This window comes from Onychomys torridus, chromosome 22 (assembly GCF_903995425.1).
Source record: "Onychomys torridus chromosome 22, mOncTor1.1, whole genome shotgun sequence".
NCBI lineage: Eukaryota > Metazoa > Chordata > Mammalia > Rodentia > Cricetidae > Onychomys > Onychomys torridus.
The window spans coordinates 8512624-8530155 of record NC_050464.1 but is presented as its reverse complement, the minus strand read 5'-3'; the positions used below and the strand labels follow the sequence as shown (position 1 = coordinate 8530155).

Below are 17532 nucleotides of genomic sequence, written 5' to 3'. Positions count from 1 at the left end.
TGGGACTGGAGTCAGAGACATTTAAGAGTGTTATGGCAGGAACTTGTTTACTGAAACCCTCCATGAGCCAGGCACCAGGTCACAACCCTACACTATTATCCAGTTCTTCTAATGGATGTGTTAGAGATCCTTTCTATACTGCAAGAAACTGAAGCTCAGTGTGAACCAGACAATTGCTCAGATCACAGACTATTAAGCAGCAGAACCTGAATGTCTGAATTCAGGGAGAGAAAAATGAATCACCTCTACATTTCATCAGATTCAAGATCTAGAAATTTAGGAAAAAATACAGGGAACATAAGGACCATTAGATGATACCCAGGGGTACAGGTGACAAAAATCCAGACTCTTGAAACCTATCAGATGAACCACTTTTTTTCCTTCAACAAACAAGTTTCAAGAAAAAAATAAAGCAGAAATGAGACATTGAGAACCTATAGATAAAAGACTTAGTAACCAATGGCTCTTAACAGGTTTAATTTAGATCTTGGTATGATCAAACAAGCTGTGAAGTGACACACATCACACTTCAGGTACCCTGCTTTCTACAGTATAAATATCATCCTGTAGGGCCTTATGGAGATGTGGGATTCCCTGCTTCTTAGTACCATTTCTTCTCATTAGTGCTTCCTGATCAGCAACTACTTCCCCGGCAAACTCTGAAGTTCTTTGCCATTATAAGCCAATCTCTGTAATCTATACACCTTGTGTCTCTGCAGGAGAATCAAGGAGTGACCCCAAAAAGGAAGTCCAAGGGTGTACCTTTCGGGTGATTGCATAGTGTCCTTTGAGCTCATGTAGGGCCCACTTTATATCCTGGCTGCTGAGCATCTTGAAATCAGCCATCAAGAGGTCAGCAGCTTGGATGAAGCATCGCTGGTCAAGTGGAGTCAATTTGGAATAGTCAAAAAAGTCTACTTTAGGCAACTGAAATGAGACAAAAATCATAAAGTTAGAGGGGAGAGAGCACATTCCTCCACAAGGGAGAAAGTGCTCTATAAATTATAAATAACAGGGTCTGGAGAGAAGGCTTAACAGTTAAAGAGTATTTGCTGTTCTTCCAGAGGAGCTGGGTTTGATTCCCAGGACACACACCAGACAATTCATAGTTACCTATAACCCCAGTTTTAGGGAATCCAATGCTATCTGGCCCCATGGCTAACTGCATGCACACCATGGTGCACATATACACACACTCAGTTCTCACCCCACAAAAAACAACAAATAAGCTGAGCGGTGGTGGCATGTGCTTTTAATCCCAGCACTTGGGATGCAGAGGCAAGTGCTATCTCTGAGTTATAGGCCAGGCTGGTCTACAGAGCTAGTTCTAGAACAGCCAGGGATATACACTGAAACCCTGTCTCAAAAAACCAAACCAACCAACCAAACAAACAAATAAATCTTTTAAGAAGTATATATTAAAGGAAAGAACCTTGTTTGTTCTTGTATTTATTAAGGAGGTGATCAGGCTGAGACAAAAAGGAAGTGGTGGATAAGCTTGGACATGGCAATACATGTCTGTATTTCTGGCACTCAGAAGGCTGAGGGGGAGGTATGCGTGGGGGGGGGGGTGGGGGTGGTGATAAGTCCAAGACCAGCAGAGACTACAAATTAAGAACTCATCTCTCTCCAAAAATAAACCCCCAAACCAAAACCAAACCCCTAATCTCAAGGGAGGAAGAGACTGAACCACAAAATATACTTAACATTAGCTTAGATCAAAATTATTGGCTAATAATTAAAGTTTTGAAATTTTTGACATCTTAATATGGGATTTGGCTCAACAGGTTGAACACAAATCTTGTAAGGATGGCTATCTGCACACTGAAGTATTTGCAGGGAAATATAGTAATGTTTTTGCAATTTAGGATGAAAGTATTCTAATAAATGGAGATATAAGAGTGGCTATGATAAACTGTAGTAGTACAAAAAATTAAAAATTGTAGTAGTACTAGTGGTAGGTATAGCAATAATTCATGCAAAGTATTTCAATTTTTATACAAATTCACAATTACAAATCATTAAGATAAACAAACTAGCAAGGTAGTGGTAGAGCTTGCCTTTAATCCCAGCACTTGGGAGGCAGGGGCAGGCAGATCTCTGTGAGCGAGGCCAGCCTGGGCTACAGAATGAGTTCCAGGACAGGTTCCAAAGCTACACAGAAACCTTGTCTCAAAAAAGAAAACAAACAAAAACAAAAACCCAATTAGAACAACAGAGAGAGAAGCTTGGCCAATTCTTTTCCCATGTTAGGCAATTGGATTAATAGGATTAAAGGCACAGGTATAGGGAGGTCTACAAACATTCTGAAATCCTATTTTCTCTCATTGCCTTTAAAACCCTGTGCTAACAGCACTTTGTTGCCTTCAAGATGACAAGAAGGCATCATCAATAGAGCAGATCCGGGTTCAAGTGGCAAGCCACAGGGATACTTGCCTTCACATCATCATGGCTGGCAAGCAGGCTGCTGCTAGGGTGGATAATAATTCGGTCTTCTCTCTTTGGATAATCTGGGTTTTCCAGAAGAAAATTACAAAGTCTGCAAAAACCCCCACACAATGTTACTTTCATTACTTTCACAGGACTTTCCAAATCCCATACTTGCCCACTGAGTCATATGAAATGCTTGAAAAAAAGTCTCTAGTGACACTTATCAAGGAATTAACATGTACAAGTGGCAGCACACTCCTGTAAACCTTACACTCAGAGGGCTGAGGCAGGAGGATCTCAACTCTGACACTGCTTCAGCTTAAAAAAAAAAAAAAGAAAGAAAGAAAGAAAAGAATTAAGATGCTATACCCCAGAAAAACTAAGCAAATAATAAAGACAATCACATCAGGATTCTGGTTTCACTTTGATGGTATGGTGCACATATATAACCATAGGACTCAGGAGGGCTGAAGCAGAAGACATCCTAAGTCCCAAGCTAGCTGAAGCTGCACAGCAGTATTCTAGCTCAAACAGAACACAAACAATGACAAATACAGACTCCTCTGAGCTTTCTCCACAAGAGGCAGTCACTGAAATGAGTAACACTTAAACTTCATGGAACAAGAGAATATAGAAAGAAAAGTAGCTATTAAAAATACTTTGAGGGGCTGGAGAGATGGCTCAGAGGTTAAAAGCACTGACTGTTCTTCCAGAGGTCCCGAGTTCAATTCCCAGCACCCACATGGTGGCTCACAACCATCTGTAATGAGATCTGGCATCCTCTTCTGTATACATAATAAATAAATAAATAAATAAATAAATAAATAAATTAATTAATTAATTAATCTTAAAGAAGGAAAAACAAAAAAGAATACTTTGAGCCGGGCAGTGGTGGTGCACACCTTTAATCCTAGCACTTGGGAGGCAGAGGCAGGTGGATCTCTGTGAGTTCGAGGCCAGCCTGGTCTACAGAGTGAGATCCATGACAGGCACCAAAACTACACAGAGAAATCAAATCCTGTCTTGAAAAATCCAAAATACTTTGAGCATATCTACAGGAGTGAGTGTTGTGGGATATTTGTACACTGTGTGAAGATGTATTGCTGTGATAAACAGCTGAATATAATTCTGCATATTACTGTTGAAATTCTTCAAGCTAAGATGAAGTAGCATAAGCTAACACACAATGACACAACAGTGTGAAGAGTCAAGCAATCAACTATCCAGGCTTTTTTAATCCAGTAACCAAGTCAAATCAGAAGGCTAGACAGAGGATAGCATAGCATAGCACAGCACAGCAGTAGTGAAGCTGGCCTGGGTAGTGCTCAGTAAAACCCAAAGGACTAAAAGGAGTTTGCATTATAAGAATTACTACTGGGGCTGGAGAGATGGCTCAGAGGTTAAGAGCACTGAGTGCTCTTCCAAAGGTCCTGAGTTCAATTCCCAGCACCACATGGTGGCTCACAACCATCTGTAATGAGATCTGGCACCCTCTTCTGTATACATAATAAATAAGTAAATCTTAAAAAAAAAAAAAAAGAATGGCCAAAATGTTACCTATACTTTACCACCAGAGAGACAGAGAGCTAGAGAGCGCGAGCAAGCACACGAGCAAGCATAGTGCAATACTTACACATTCAAATCATAGTAATTCTTCAAATGAATTATCTCTTTAACATATCCATTTGCTACATCTGGAAATCTTGCTTCCTAGAAAGGAATAAATATTTCTTATACTTTGTTCCTCAGAATGGTTTTGGAAGGCGATAAAAATTGTATGGCTGGGCTGGAAAGATGGCTCAGAGGTTAAGAGCACCGATTGCTCTTCCAGAGGTCCTGAGTTCAATTCCCAGCACCCACATGGTGGCTCACAACCATCTGTAATGAGATCTGGGGCTCTCTTCTGTGTACATAATAAATAAATAAATATTTAAAAAAAACTATATGGAAGAAAATGTATAAAATGCCTAAAGAACAGAGAATAGCTGTAAAGTAGTTCTGTGCCTGGCTTAAAAAAAAAAATCAGCCCTTAGTTCCCAGGTTAGATTATACAGATGAGGTCTAGAAAGGCCTTGGGGGTCATCTATCCTCTGCCTCATTTTATTGCTCCAGTCTTCATTCTTCCAATAAATACTGAATATGCAGGCCAGAGATGAGAAAGACACAATCCCATGGCTGCCTTCAAGGACACACCTTACAGTGTCAAATAAAAAGAGGTGTCAAATTAAGATTTAATTTAGAGACTTAGGGAAAGCAAACAGCAGCTGACCCTAGAAAACAAAGACCTGCTTTGCTCTTTACTACAAGTATCCTACAGAATTGAGACTATTAAAATAACTGATGCACTGCAAACAGAATTTGTTACCTTATTCAGTTGTCAGAGATTTAAATGTAAATACCCACAGGGGCTACCTAGTGGCTGCTATATTAGATGGCCCAGATATAGTTAAGCAAATAAATGGGAACTCAGGGGCTTTTATAAACTGGAGTTTACAGGAATGCCAGCACCAGGTGCCATGAAACAGAGCTAGCACCAAGAATACTTCCTGAAGGTAGAGTGCACGATGTGGGTCACAGGTTTCAGAGATATTTGGACTCCTTTCTTTTACTCTAGATATATACATATCTTAGGAAAATAAAGTTTACACAAGGCATTTATTTGTATACTGCAATGACAGAACAGAGAACAGTATGAATATTAGTAGTACAGTATTACTTAAATCATAATAAAAAGAAACAAACTTACTGTTTCTTTCACTAATTGTGTAATGAGTTCTTGATCTGCTTCAGTAGCTTCTTGTCCCCACATGTTTTCCAAATTGGCTTGCTGGGATCCTGGCAGGGGGAAAACTGGCCCAGGGTCTTCATCAATTGCTAACTGCTGGTCTTCAAGTTCTCCCAGAGGATGGGCTGGCTGAGGAGAAGCAGGGCCTGGAATCCCCTCTTGCTGGGGTTCTGGCCTAGGAAAAGCTGGCTCTGGGAAATCATGGCGCAAGAACATTGGGCCCATTTCTGCTTCAGAATTCCGCTCTTGGGGCACAACCTGGTTTGTTATCTCCTGAGGCTGTGTATTTAGAGCCTGGAAGTATGGATGGTCAAGCCAGTACTCTTCTTCAATTACCTGGTCATCTACTGAGGCAGTTGGCTCTCCAGGATTTGATAAGAGATCTGTCTCTGAGTCTTCAGATGATTGGTTCTGAGCTTCTAAAGGCTCACTTTCTGGGAAAAGGAGGCCATTTTCTCCCAATATAATGATGTTCTGCTCCAAACTGGGGTTGACAATGTTGTTTGCTGTCTGTTTGGTTTCTCCTTTTTTGCCACTCTCAAGATCCAGAAATTCACCGTATTCATCCTCAGAATCATCCTGTGCCCCAGAACCAAACAGTGAGTTGTTACAAAAGGAAAAATAGCTGTGGGTATCTGCTTCACAGTCTGCTCTAGACTTTCTAGGCCTTTCTTCTCCCAATCTGTTCAGATCTTGCCACTGGGCAGCTGGTTTGATGAGATTGGGTCGGGATGTCTGAGGTTTATGTTTCTAAGAAAAAAATGAAATTTTCATAATAAAATTTCAGTTTCTTTCCTGTATGCCTGCTTCTGTACTTACAGTGAAAGGACAGGAAAGAAACAAAAGCAGAAGCATCCCCTGAGTGAAAAACTATCACATCTTTTTTAAGGTAGTATGGGTCTCACTATGTACTCATGACCAGCCTCAAACTCAGAGAGATCCACCTACCTCTGCCTTTTAGGTGCTGGGATTAAAGGCATACATGTCATAAACATCATTCACATTTATTCTAATATTGAAAAGTGATCAAACTACAGGGTATGTGACTCAAAGTAGAAGCTGAGGAGAAAGCTCACTCAGGCAGTTGAAGTGTCTGACACAGCACAGGCCTGAGTTTAATGCCCAGCACACAGATAAAATGCTGGGTTAGGTAGGACATGTGTGTGATCCCAACATCAAGGAGGTAGAGACAGACAGATTGCAATGGCCTCCTGGCTAACCAGTCTAGGCAAAATGGTGAGTTCTGGGTTCACTGAGAGACAGCATCAAAAAAAATTAGGGCCTGGCGGTGGTGGCGCACGCCTTTAATCCCAGCACTCAGGAGGCAGAGGCAGGCGGATCTCTGTGAGTTTGAGGCCAGCCTGGGCTACCAAGTGAGTTCCAGGAAAGGCGCAAAGCTACACATAGAAACCCTGTCTCAAAAAACCAAAAAAAAAAAAAAAAAAAATTAGGTAGAGGAAAACAACAACAAACAACAACAACAACCCTGAAAGCCTCCATATGTGTATAAGTGAATGGACCCTCACATTTGCCCATTTGTCCGCACATGAACACAACACAAATCACTGGCCACTGGGAAGTGTAAGTCAAATCACAAAAATCAGTATCATCTAGTCACAATAAAAAGATACTGACAAGAACACAGAGAAAATTAAAGCTAGTAGAAATGTAAAATGGCATTGCTGCTGGTGGAATTTAACAGTTTGTCAGTGATTCAGCAACTCTACTTCTTGGCATATAAAAATAGAAATGAAAATATACAGTCACACACAAACCTTTACATAAATGTTTAAAGCTGAATTATTCATGGGAGTCAGAAGTACAATTCAAATGACCATTATCTGTTGGTACATAAACAAAATATGATATAGGTACATGATAGAGTATTGCTAGGCAATAAAAAGGAATCAAATGGGGCCTGGTAGACAGGCCCATGTCTTTAACCCCAGCACGGGAGGCAGAGGCTGGGGGAATAGGAGTTCAAGACCAGTGAGTCTATACAGAAAGTCCCAGAACAGCCAGGACTACATTAAGTGCCCGTCTCAATGCTCCTTCCCATACCTCAACCAAAAAACAGGAGCCGGAGAAGATGATACAGCAGTTAATAACACATACTGTTTTCACAGAGGACAGAATTTAGTTTGCAGAACTCTCATTGGAAAGCTCACAACTACCTGTAATTCCCACTCCTGGAGGATCTGAATCCTCTGACCTTGCAGGCATCTGCACTCACATGCATAAAACACCACGTGCAGGGGAACGCACGCACGCACACACACCATCAAAAATAGGAAAAATTTTTAAAAATTAAAAAAAGGAATAAAACACTAATATGCTAAGTGAAAGACTTCAAAGAACCACATAACATGATTCTATTTATGTGAAATATCCAGAATAGGCAATAAGAACAGCAAGAAGTTAGACTAATGGTTGCCGAGGGCAAGTGACTGGAGATGATAGCTAATAAATCAGGTTTTCTTCATGAGGTGATGAAAATATTCTAAAATTGCTCTGTGATGACAAATACAAGATTAAACATACTAAAAGCTATTATTGATTTATATGCTTTACACAGATGAACTGACCTAGTTTGATCCCTACTACCTACATGGTGTAAGAAGGAACCTTTAATCTCCACATGTGCTATGCATGTACACACACATCAAATAACATGTAATAAAATACAAGGAAATAAATAATATACACTACAGTATGTATGAAACTTGAAAATATGCTATAGAAGGCAAGTATAATACTACACAACTTAGATGAGATTTCTAAAAAATGTGTATCTATAGATCACTATTTGCTTAGGGTGTGGAATGGGGTCAATATAGGGGGAAACAAGTAGGGCTAACTGATGATTCTGGGGTGTAAATGTCCTAAAATATTTTAAATGTTAATGTTCTGAAACTGTTTATGGTAATATTTGTATAATTCTCAATTTATACTAAAACCACTCATACAAACTAGAAGCATGCATAATATGCTTGCAGTCATTGATTTGCAATGTGATTGTACTAAGAGGATAAATATGCAACTGGGTGTGGTGATGCACACCTTTAATCCCAGCACACAGAAGGCAGAGGCAGGTGGATCCCCGTGAGTTTGAGGCCAATCTGGTCTTCTACAGAATAAGTTCCAGGACAGCCAGGGCTGTTACACAAAAAAACTGTCTTGAAAACCGCCTCCCCCAAAAAACCAAAAAAACACACACAATGAATAGTAAAGAAACCACATAATAAACAAAGTGTGTCAAACACGATAAAACAGAAGAGTACTACCAAATACCAAAGCAGAGATCCATGCATGAGAGAACAAATGCAAGCACCAGCAGGCAACTTTCAGAGCTGTCTCTTTTCTTCGGTAAGGGATGAAGAAAACAAAGGGAATGGGCTGAAAAGATGGCTCAACTATTAAGAGCACTTGCTGCTCTTCCAGAAGACCAGTTTGGTTCCCAGTGCCTGTATCAAGCAGCTCACAAATAAATGCTTGTAACTCCATTTGCAAGGGATCTGATGTCCTCTTTTGGCCAAATATACTTGTACACAAGTGATATTCATTCTCACAGACAGACACATAAATAAAAATAAATCTTAAGTGAAATTATTAAAAGCAAGGAGGGAAAACAGGGGTCCTGAGTTCAATTCCCAGCAACCACAAAGTGTCTCACAACCATCTATGAGATCTGGTACCCCTTTCTGGCATGCAGACATATATGAAGGCAGAACACTGTATACATAATTAATAAATAAATTAAAAAACAAACAAACAAAAAAACTCCCCCAAACCAGGAGAAAATAGTGTGGTAGTCCAAGCACTCAACTTAGGAGATATAGGTTAAGTCTCTGTAATTTCAAGGTCAGCCTGTTCTATATATTCTATATAACAAGTTCCAGGTCAGCTGAACTACACAATGAGACCCTGTCAAAAAACAACAACAAAAACAACAAAAAGAGGGTGGGAGGGGGACACAAATATGCAAAATGAAAAGGAAACTGGAAAACCTACAGTAGAAGTAAAAAGAGCAGGCTTTCTATTTATATATTCAAAAACCATAAAAAAATAAAGAAAAACTATTTTTATGAAGTCAGCATCAAGTCCATAAAACACTCACTTCTGTCAGTATGACATCATCATCCAGGTCATCATCTTCATGTTGCTCAGTAGCTGGGGTAACAAGCATTGGAATCCCTTCCTCATCAGAGGAGTCAGATATGGTGATGGGCCCATCTCTGACACGCATCCACTCTACAGGGAAGCAGAAAACATGGTCACTGTGAGGATAGCATGAACACATTCAGTCCCTACATTCACTATTAGCCCAAGAATCAAGCCAAATTCAAAGCTACTAACAGTTAACTTACCACCTTGAGCACACAGAGACTCCAGCACTAAGAACTGTTTCCATGTTGATTTTTGCCAATAATACTGAGAGATGCCAGACAAAATGCTCAAGATCTATCAATTTTTTCTTATGTTAGGTGGGAGAAACTTGAAGGTTTTTGTTTTGTTTTGTTTTATGTTAGGGTCTTATGTTACAGCCTCGGCTGGCTAGCTATGCAGACCAGACAAGCCTCAAATTCCTGGCAATCTTCTACCTCAGCCTTTCGAGTACTAGGAATACAGGCATTTAATCGGTTCTTTTTTGGTGGCTGCCTTGGTGCATGCCTGAGATTCTAGGACTCAGGAAGATCAAAGGAATTCAAGGCCATCCTCTAGGCATAGAAAGTTTTGGAACCTAGCCTGAAGGAGTGAGAACTTGCCTCAAAAACAAACACAAAACCAACTTTTCTGAATGAGCTCAGGCCAAATGCAAGTTTCTTTTTTCACATATGAAATTGTTTTAATTATGACATTGTCATAGAACTGCCAGCTTACTCCTTAAATAAAGACTATTTTATTAATTTAAACAGCTACATCTGAAAAAAACTATCACTCAAAATCAGCTTACTTTATACATAAACTATTTAAACAAAACTTCCACTTGAATCAAATACTTACTTAGCATCTACCCAGCAATCACCTGGCATCTGTGACACTGGACAATTTTAACTCGCTTGCTTGCTTTTCTTTTAAATGAACCACTGCTAGTTAAATCCAAAGACTCAGGTCTGCAAATGAAGAGGGCTGATAGTTTTTCTCACTCTCTCTATTCTGTTTATGGGTGGGTGTGGATGCATCCGTGGAGACTATTTCCTCATTGTTTGGGGATATCTATTCTTACCTTTTTTCTTAAAGAAAAATTTATGTATTTGGGTGCAGGGGGACCACAAGCACTTGTGTGTGAAGGATAGAGGAGGAATATCAAGTGTCATCCTCAATTACTCTCCACCTTATTTTCTAGAGACAGAATCAGTCATTTAACCTGGAACACTCTCTGATTCAGTCACACTGACTGGTCAGTGAGGTCTTAGGATCCCTTCTGTCTCTAAATCCCCAGCAGTTAGATAATGGATACACAATGCTGTGCCAAGCCTTTTTTTTTAAATAAATTTCTGTGGTATATGTGAGCACATGAGCTCCTGTGTGAAAGTGACATGAGAGCACATGGTCAGAGGACATCAGATGTTGTTAGTCCTTGTTTTCTACCTTGTCTGAGGATTCTTGTTCACTGCTGTGTATATCAGACTAGCTGGCCTGGAAACTTCTGGACATTCTCCTGTCTCCACCTCCCATCTGCTTTAGAACCACCAGGATTACAGACATGCACTATCATGTCTGGCTTTATGTGGGTTCTGGGGGACAGAGAAGGAAACCAAATAAAGGTCCTACACAGCAGGCAATTTTACCCACTGAGCCATCTGTCTCCTTGGGCTTCATGAATGCTAGGCAAGAGCACCATCACTGAGCATGTCCCTAGCCCTAACTTTGTTTTTCCTTTTAGACAGGGTCTTACACTGTAGGTAGTTCAGGCTAGGATGGAACTCACTGTGTAGTCTTAAGCAAGCAAGCACTACAAATCAAGGGTATAGCTCCATGAATTGCCACAAAATGCCCATGTAACCATGACAAGATCAGGGACTATTTCTAGCCCATTAGCACCCTTCTTGTGCCTCTTCCCATCACTGTCCTCTATCCTCCTCAAAAGGAGGATTTCTAATTCTACAGATTAGTTTTGGTTGCTTCTAAGTAGGGATTCTTCTGTATCTGCCTCTCTTGCAAAGCACATGATTGAGATACATCCCTACTGCTATGATGGTTGTTCTCTTTGCTACATGTGAATCTGCACTGTGAATACATCATAAATTATTCATTCTTCCCTTGATGGACGTCTGAGTTGGTGCTAATATGGGCTATTTTGGATACTACTGTTATGTACAAGCTTTGGTGTGCTCATTTCAGTTGGGAACATTCTAGGAATGGAAATGCTGAGTCACAAGGGTAAGCATATGTTCCATCTTAGGAGACAAATCATATTGCTAAGTTGGTGCAACAGAGATACATTGTCTGCAAGGCAGTACTTATTATTTGGACCTTAATTTGGACCTTAATATTTGCTGATCCCTGACTTGGACTCTTACTTTTCCAGCTTTACTTGATATACAATACATGCATTTTTAGGACTTAAATTTTTCTTCAAAACACCAATTTCCATTGTGATGAGTTAGTCTGTAGTCTATTCTTTTTTCTTTCTTTTTTTTCCGAGACAGAGTTTCTGTGTCTCCCTGGCTGTCCTGGAACTTGCTCTGTAGACCAGGCTGGCCTTGAACTCAAGAGATCCACCTGCCTAGGCCTCCTAAGTGCTGGGATTAAAGGTGTGTTGTGTCACCACTGCCTCAAGTCTATTCTTATCTTCTATATATATAAGAATAAGAACTTGTGGGGCTGGAAAGATGGCTTAGTGATTAAGAGCACTGGCAACTCTTCTAAAAGTCCTGAGTTCATTTCCCAGCACTCACAACTGCCTATAACTGAATCGAATGGCCTCTTCTGATGTTCAGATATACATGCAGACAAAACATCCAAATACATAAATAAATAAATCTTAAAAATAATAACTTGTAATTGATTTGTCTTAATTCCAATATGCTGGGCAAAAGAATTCTAGACCCCACCCCCCAAAAAGTGTACTGTGGTTCCATTTATGAGTAGTGACACAAAGCAGATTAGTGGCCTCCTGAGGTCAAGATGGAATGAAGCAAGACTGCAAAGAAACACAGAGGAATCTTCATAGGGTGGCAGAAACTGTCTGCTCACAATTATAAGATCCCACGTTCACTTTTTAGAACTCTTAAGAAAAAAACTTAAGAGACTGGCACACAAAAAAATTGCTAATCAACTCTACACACCAAACATGCTTATGATGTGTATAGCATGTTTATATTTGTTGAACAAAAATGTATTTCCCAAGTCAATAATTTTCCTAAAGGAAGTAGTTGCCTATCTGTCTGTCTATCTATGAGTTTTTTTGAGATAGAGTCTCATGTGTAGCTTTGGCTATTCTGGAACTATGCAGCCCAGGCTGGCCTCAAACTGCAAGAGATTCACCTGCCTCTGCCTTCTGAGTGCTAGGATTAAAAGCATGTGCCACTACACCCAGCCTAGTAATTGATTTTGAAGAAAACTATTCAACCATATTTAAGGCTCAATTAAAAAATTCTAACAATAATTCAATATGCATATACAGAAATAAAAAAAAGATTTCAAACTTTCTGAATCACAAGTTATGGCTATAATCACTATCAAGTTGTAATACATTATTAACAAAATCTTAAATTCAGTATTTCTTTTGTACTTACAACTTGTACATTTGAAAGCCTCTGTTTCCTCTAAATTTATTCACTTAATAAAATTTCCTATGCTTCAGATGTGCTGAGGGCACGTGACTTATTTCATACTAGGAAAAAAAATCATCTTCACAACCATAAAATATCAAAAGAAAAAACAAAGCTAGCTTAGCCTTTCCATGGAATTTGTACTAAAAAAAAAAAAAAAAAAGAATACATTAAGGATTCTCTTTATCAGTATGATTTTTTTCTCTTTTAGACCAAGTATAAATAAATGTACACTCAGATTTGACAAGAAATTTCATATACATTTAGGAAATGTTATGGAAATGCAGGTACTCTTTTGCTCTTTGCAAATCAATGAATTTGTCAAAATTTTAAGGACTATAAAACAATGAACAAAGCAGGGCAATGGTGGTGTATGCCTTTAATCCCAGCACTTGGGAGGCAGAGGCAAGCAGATCTCTGTGAGTTCAAGGCCAGCCTCGATACAGAGTAAGTTCCAGGAAAGGCTCAAAGCTACACGAAGAAACCCTGGGGGAGGAGGGGGAACTATGCCCTAATATTCTCAATGAGGCTAAGCCAGAATCCTACAGCAAGAAAGAAAAGAAAGTAAGTATCTAAGAACAAGAATGCCTAACACTGTCAAATTAATTTTAGATTTGATGGGCCCAAAGTGCTCCTGTGTGATCTCCATTTCCTCAAACACCTCTAGGGACAAATCACTACAGTACAAATCTGCGTAATTCTAGTTTGACATTTTGTGCCTGATGTTCTAGGTCTAACAGTGGAACCTCTCCGATTTATAAATGGCATAGAGCAGAGAAGGTACCGCCATCACAATAAAGAAAAAGCATTGAGTAAAGGGGAAGGAAAAGCACTTTACCCTTTCCCCGGTGGCAGTGAAAGTTGTTCAAGTGAATGACCTCCTCTTTGTTGTTTCCCTCTGCCATTTTCAAATTCCAATATCAATATATGTGAATGTTAGTACCCAAACATGGTGATCATCTGGTCTGAAAAAGAAAAGAAAACAGCATTAACAACAGCAGTATAAGCTGGGAGGTTGTGGTGCACATCTTTAATCCCAGCACTTGGGAGGCAGAGGAAGGTGCATCTTCAAAGACAACCTGGTTTACATAGTGAGTTCAGGACAGCCAGGGGCTACACAGAGAAACCCTGTCTTTAAATAAAAAAAAAAAACAAAAAAAAAACAACCAACCAACCAAAGGCAGTACAGACCTGAAATCCTTTGACTGGGGAGAGTGGGGAGAGGCAGGATGACCATGAAGTCCAAGGCCAGCCTGAGATACACAGAGAAAAACCCTGACTCAAAAACAAAAAACAGGATTCTAAAAATCCCCACAAGGAATTTCCATACAGAGTTCATTGTAATAGTTAAAATATGAAAGTGGCAGTTTTAAAAGTCAAATATGTATCTTTATCAATGTAAATGTATACCTATAGTATTATTTTGTCCCAAGGAATTTTACCTCCCCCTACCCCCTGCCAAAAACAAACAAAAACCCTAGCAAGTATGTGCAGGAATGGTCAGGTGGCCTGCAAGAAGGCTCTGTGGAAAAATGCTTGCCATGAAGCCTGACTACCTGAGATGACCCTGTGATCCACAGGATGAAATGAGAAAACTGACTGAAAGTTGTACTCTGACCCCACGTGCTGGCCTGGCACATCTGGCCCCCACGTGCTGGCCTGGCACATCTGGCCCCACGTGCTGGCCTGGCACATTGATGCTGTTTCAGAGGACCTTCATTTGGAACCCAGAACCCACGCTGGGCAGCTCACAACAGCCTGTAACTCCAGCTTCAAACAATCCCATACTCTCTTCTGGCCTCCTCATACATACATAAACTTTAAAAACATCATAACAATCTAAAATAAAACCATCTAAAATAAAAACCAATGTTCAGAGGCCAGAGAGATGGGTAAAGGTGCCTAGCATTAAGCCTGGGGATGATTTGGTTTCTGGAACCTACATGATGAAGAAGAGAATCAACCTCTACAAACTGTCCTGACTTCCTTAGGTCCATGTGTACACATGTAAAACAAATAAAGTGTAATAAATAAAATTAAATGTATATATCTGCTTTCATTACAGATAATAACTGAAAGTAACCCAGGTCTCCAGCAACTGAAAAACAGTTCAATTGGTAGATACTTTGCAATATAGACTACTCAGCAAAAAGAAGGAATTAATATTAGGGGGAGTTAATATGTTCAAAATATACTGCATGAAACTCTCAAATTAGTGAAAATATTGTTTAAAAAAAGAATTAACACAACATATGCAACAAGGATGAATCTCAGAAACAGTATGATGAATCAAAGAAACACAACAAGGGAATACAGTTCACATGCCATTTCTTTTTTCCTGAAACAATTTTACTTTTTAATAAAGAGGTTTGGAAAAGAGCTGAGTGGTAGAGCTCCTACTTAGCAGGGATAGGGCCTAGGTTCAATCTTCAGTCCCAGGAGAAAAATAATTTTTGTGGTACAATACTTTCTTTCTTGTTTTTTTTTTTTTTTTTTTTAGACAGGGTTTCTCTGTGTAGCCCTGGCTTTTCTGGAACTCTCTTTGTAGACGAAGCTGGGATTAAAGGTATGCATCATTAAAACCAGTGTTTTACAGGACTTTCACAACATGATTTAAATTTACTTCCTAAACATTTTAATAAGAGAGCTAATGGTGACACACAAAAAAATTGAATTTTAAAATTACTGACTGACAAACTTAAGCACTGGGGAACTCAAGGCCTTGCACATGCTAGGCAGGCAATCACTCTACCAACTGAACTACACCTTCCACAAGCCTAATATTGCATTGCAATAAAGATCTACAAGTGTGAGCCTTGGGGGGGAGGGTGCACGCCTTTTAATCCCAGCATTCAGTAGGCAGAACTCAAGGACAGAGAAATCCTGTCTGGAAAAAACAAACTAACAAAGAAAAAAGGATCTACAAGTGTGAAAACACACACACACACACACACACACACACACACACACACACACACACACGAATTACATATAAATATACACCTCTTTTTTGGCTTCTAAAATTTTTTTGAGGCAGTCTCACTGTGTAGCCCTGGCTGGCTTTAAGAGATCCTCCTGTCTCTGCCTCCAGAGTGCTGGGATTAAAGGCGTGCGCCACTATGGTTTTTTTTGTTTGTTTGTTTGTTTTTTGTTTTTTTGTTTTTGTTTTGCTTGCTTGTTTGTTTTTCAGACAGGGCTTCACTCTAGCCCAGATAGGCCTTGAACTCATAACAATCCTTCACTCTCATTTCCAAAACACTGGGATTACAGGTCTGTCCAGATGGAGAAACTAATTTATAATGAAAAAAAATCAAAAGCTGCTTTGTAGAAGGAAAGGTGACCTCAAAGAGTATGAAGCAACTTTTTGGGGGCGACAGAAGTGTTCTAGAGCTCGATGAGGTGTCTAGTACATGCATTTGTTGAGATGGATCAAACTGGGAAAGGGTCAAACTATACCCTCAGTTATCTGTTCATGTCATTTGAATACAGATTATACTAAAAAAATGTTAAGGAGAGGTTTTCATAGAAGACAAATATTCTATCACAAAAGTACCAGAGAATTCAGAAAGAGAAAAGAAATTATGCAAAACAGAGGTTTTCAACACGTGGGTCAAAAACCCCTTTGGGAGTCAAACTCTTTTACAGGGGTCACCTAAGACTAGCCGAAAACACAGGTATTTACATTATGATTCATAACAGTAGCAACATTACAACTGAAGTAGCAACAAAACTAATTTTATGATTTCGGGTCACCACAACATGAGGAACTATATTAAAGGGTCACAGCATTAGGAAATTTGAGAGTCACTGATGTAAAGGGATATATATATAATATATATATATATATATATTATATATATATATATATTCCAAGGCAGGGTTTCTCTGTGTAGTTTTGGTGCCTGTCCTGTATCTCGCTCTGTAGACCAGGCTGGCCTTGAACTCACAGAGAGCCGCCTGGCTCTGCCTCCCAAGTGCTGGGATTGAAGGTGTGCACCACTACGACCCAGCTGTAAAGGGATACTTTAAAAGACCCAGCTGTAAAGGGATACTTTAAAAGGTAAGATTTTTTTTTTCCTGAACTGTCACAAATTGATACATTTACTTATTTGTTAATCAGTTTTGCAGAGGCAGATGTCACTTTAACTCGCCTAACCAAAGGACACAGTAGGCAGCAGCTCATCCTGCTGGCTGAGTATACCCAGGGAGCATTCCATCCAGCATATTATATATTTTACAACCTCAAGGACCAGGACTTCATGCTCTGGGTAAGGAGAGAAAGGGTGGGGAGGAACAGCAATTTGCAGACTGTAGGGCATGCCTTGGTACAAATATGGCTGGTGACGCTCTGAGCTAGGACAGGACAAACTCACAGAGTTATTAAGAAAAGATGCAGAGTATGGAAGAGCAAAGCTAGAAGTAGGAGCGGGAACAGCGCTGTAGCTTCCTCTCAAGGTTCTATGTACAATGCCCGTCCTTCCTTAGGAGGAAACTCAGTAGCAGGCAGCACCTAAGAGAGGCTGTGTATGCTCTGGGATT

General features: G+C 39.7%; 1 protein-coding gene across 4 annotated transcripts in view; it reads right to left on the bottom strand.

The window, feature by feature from the left end:
• Positions 1–17532, bottom strand: part of Rnf216 (ring finger protein 216) — a 136220-nt gene that overhangs the window by 106864 nt on the left and 11824 nt on the right. For 2 of the 4 annotated variants that reach the window (XM_036172146.1, XM_036172147.1), the window contains exons 2-7: positions 13832–13958; positions 9333–9466; positions 5177–5965; positions 4064–4140; positions 2437–2539; positions 763–927 (exon numbers count right to left, since the gene is read on the bottom strand). In XM_036172146.1, the coding sequence (XP_036028039.1) occupies positions 763–927; positions 2437–2539; positions 4064–4140; positions 5177–5965; positions 9333–9466; positions 13832–13898 (1335 nt within the window). In that variant the 5' untranslated portion in view covers positions 13899–13958. The remainder of the gene's footprint in view (positions 1–762; positions 928–2436; positions 2540–4063; positions 4141–5176; positions 5966–9332; positions 9467–13831; positions 13959–17532) is intronic. The other 2 variants (XM_036172149.1, XM_036172148.1) reach the window with 2 other exon arrangements.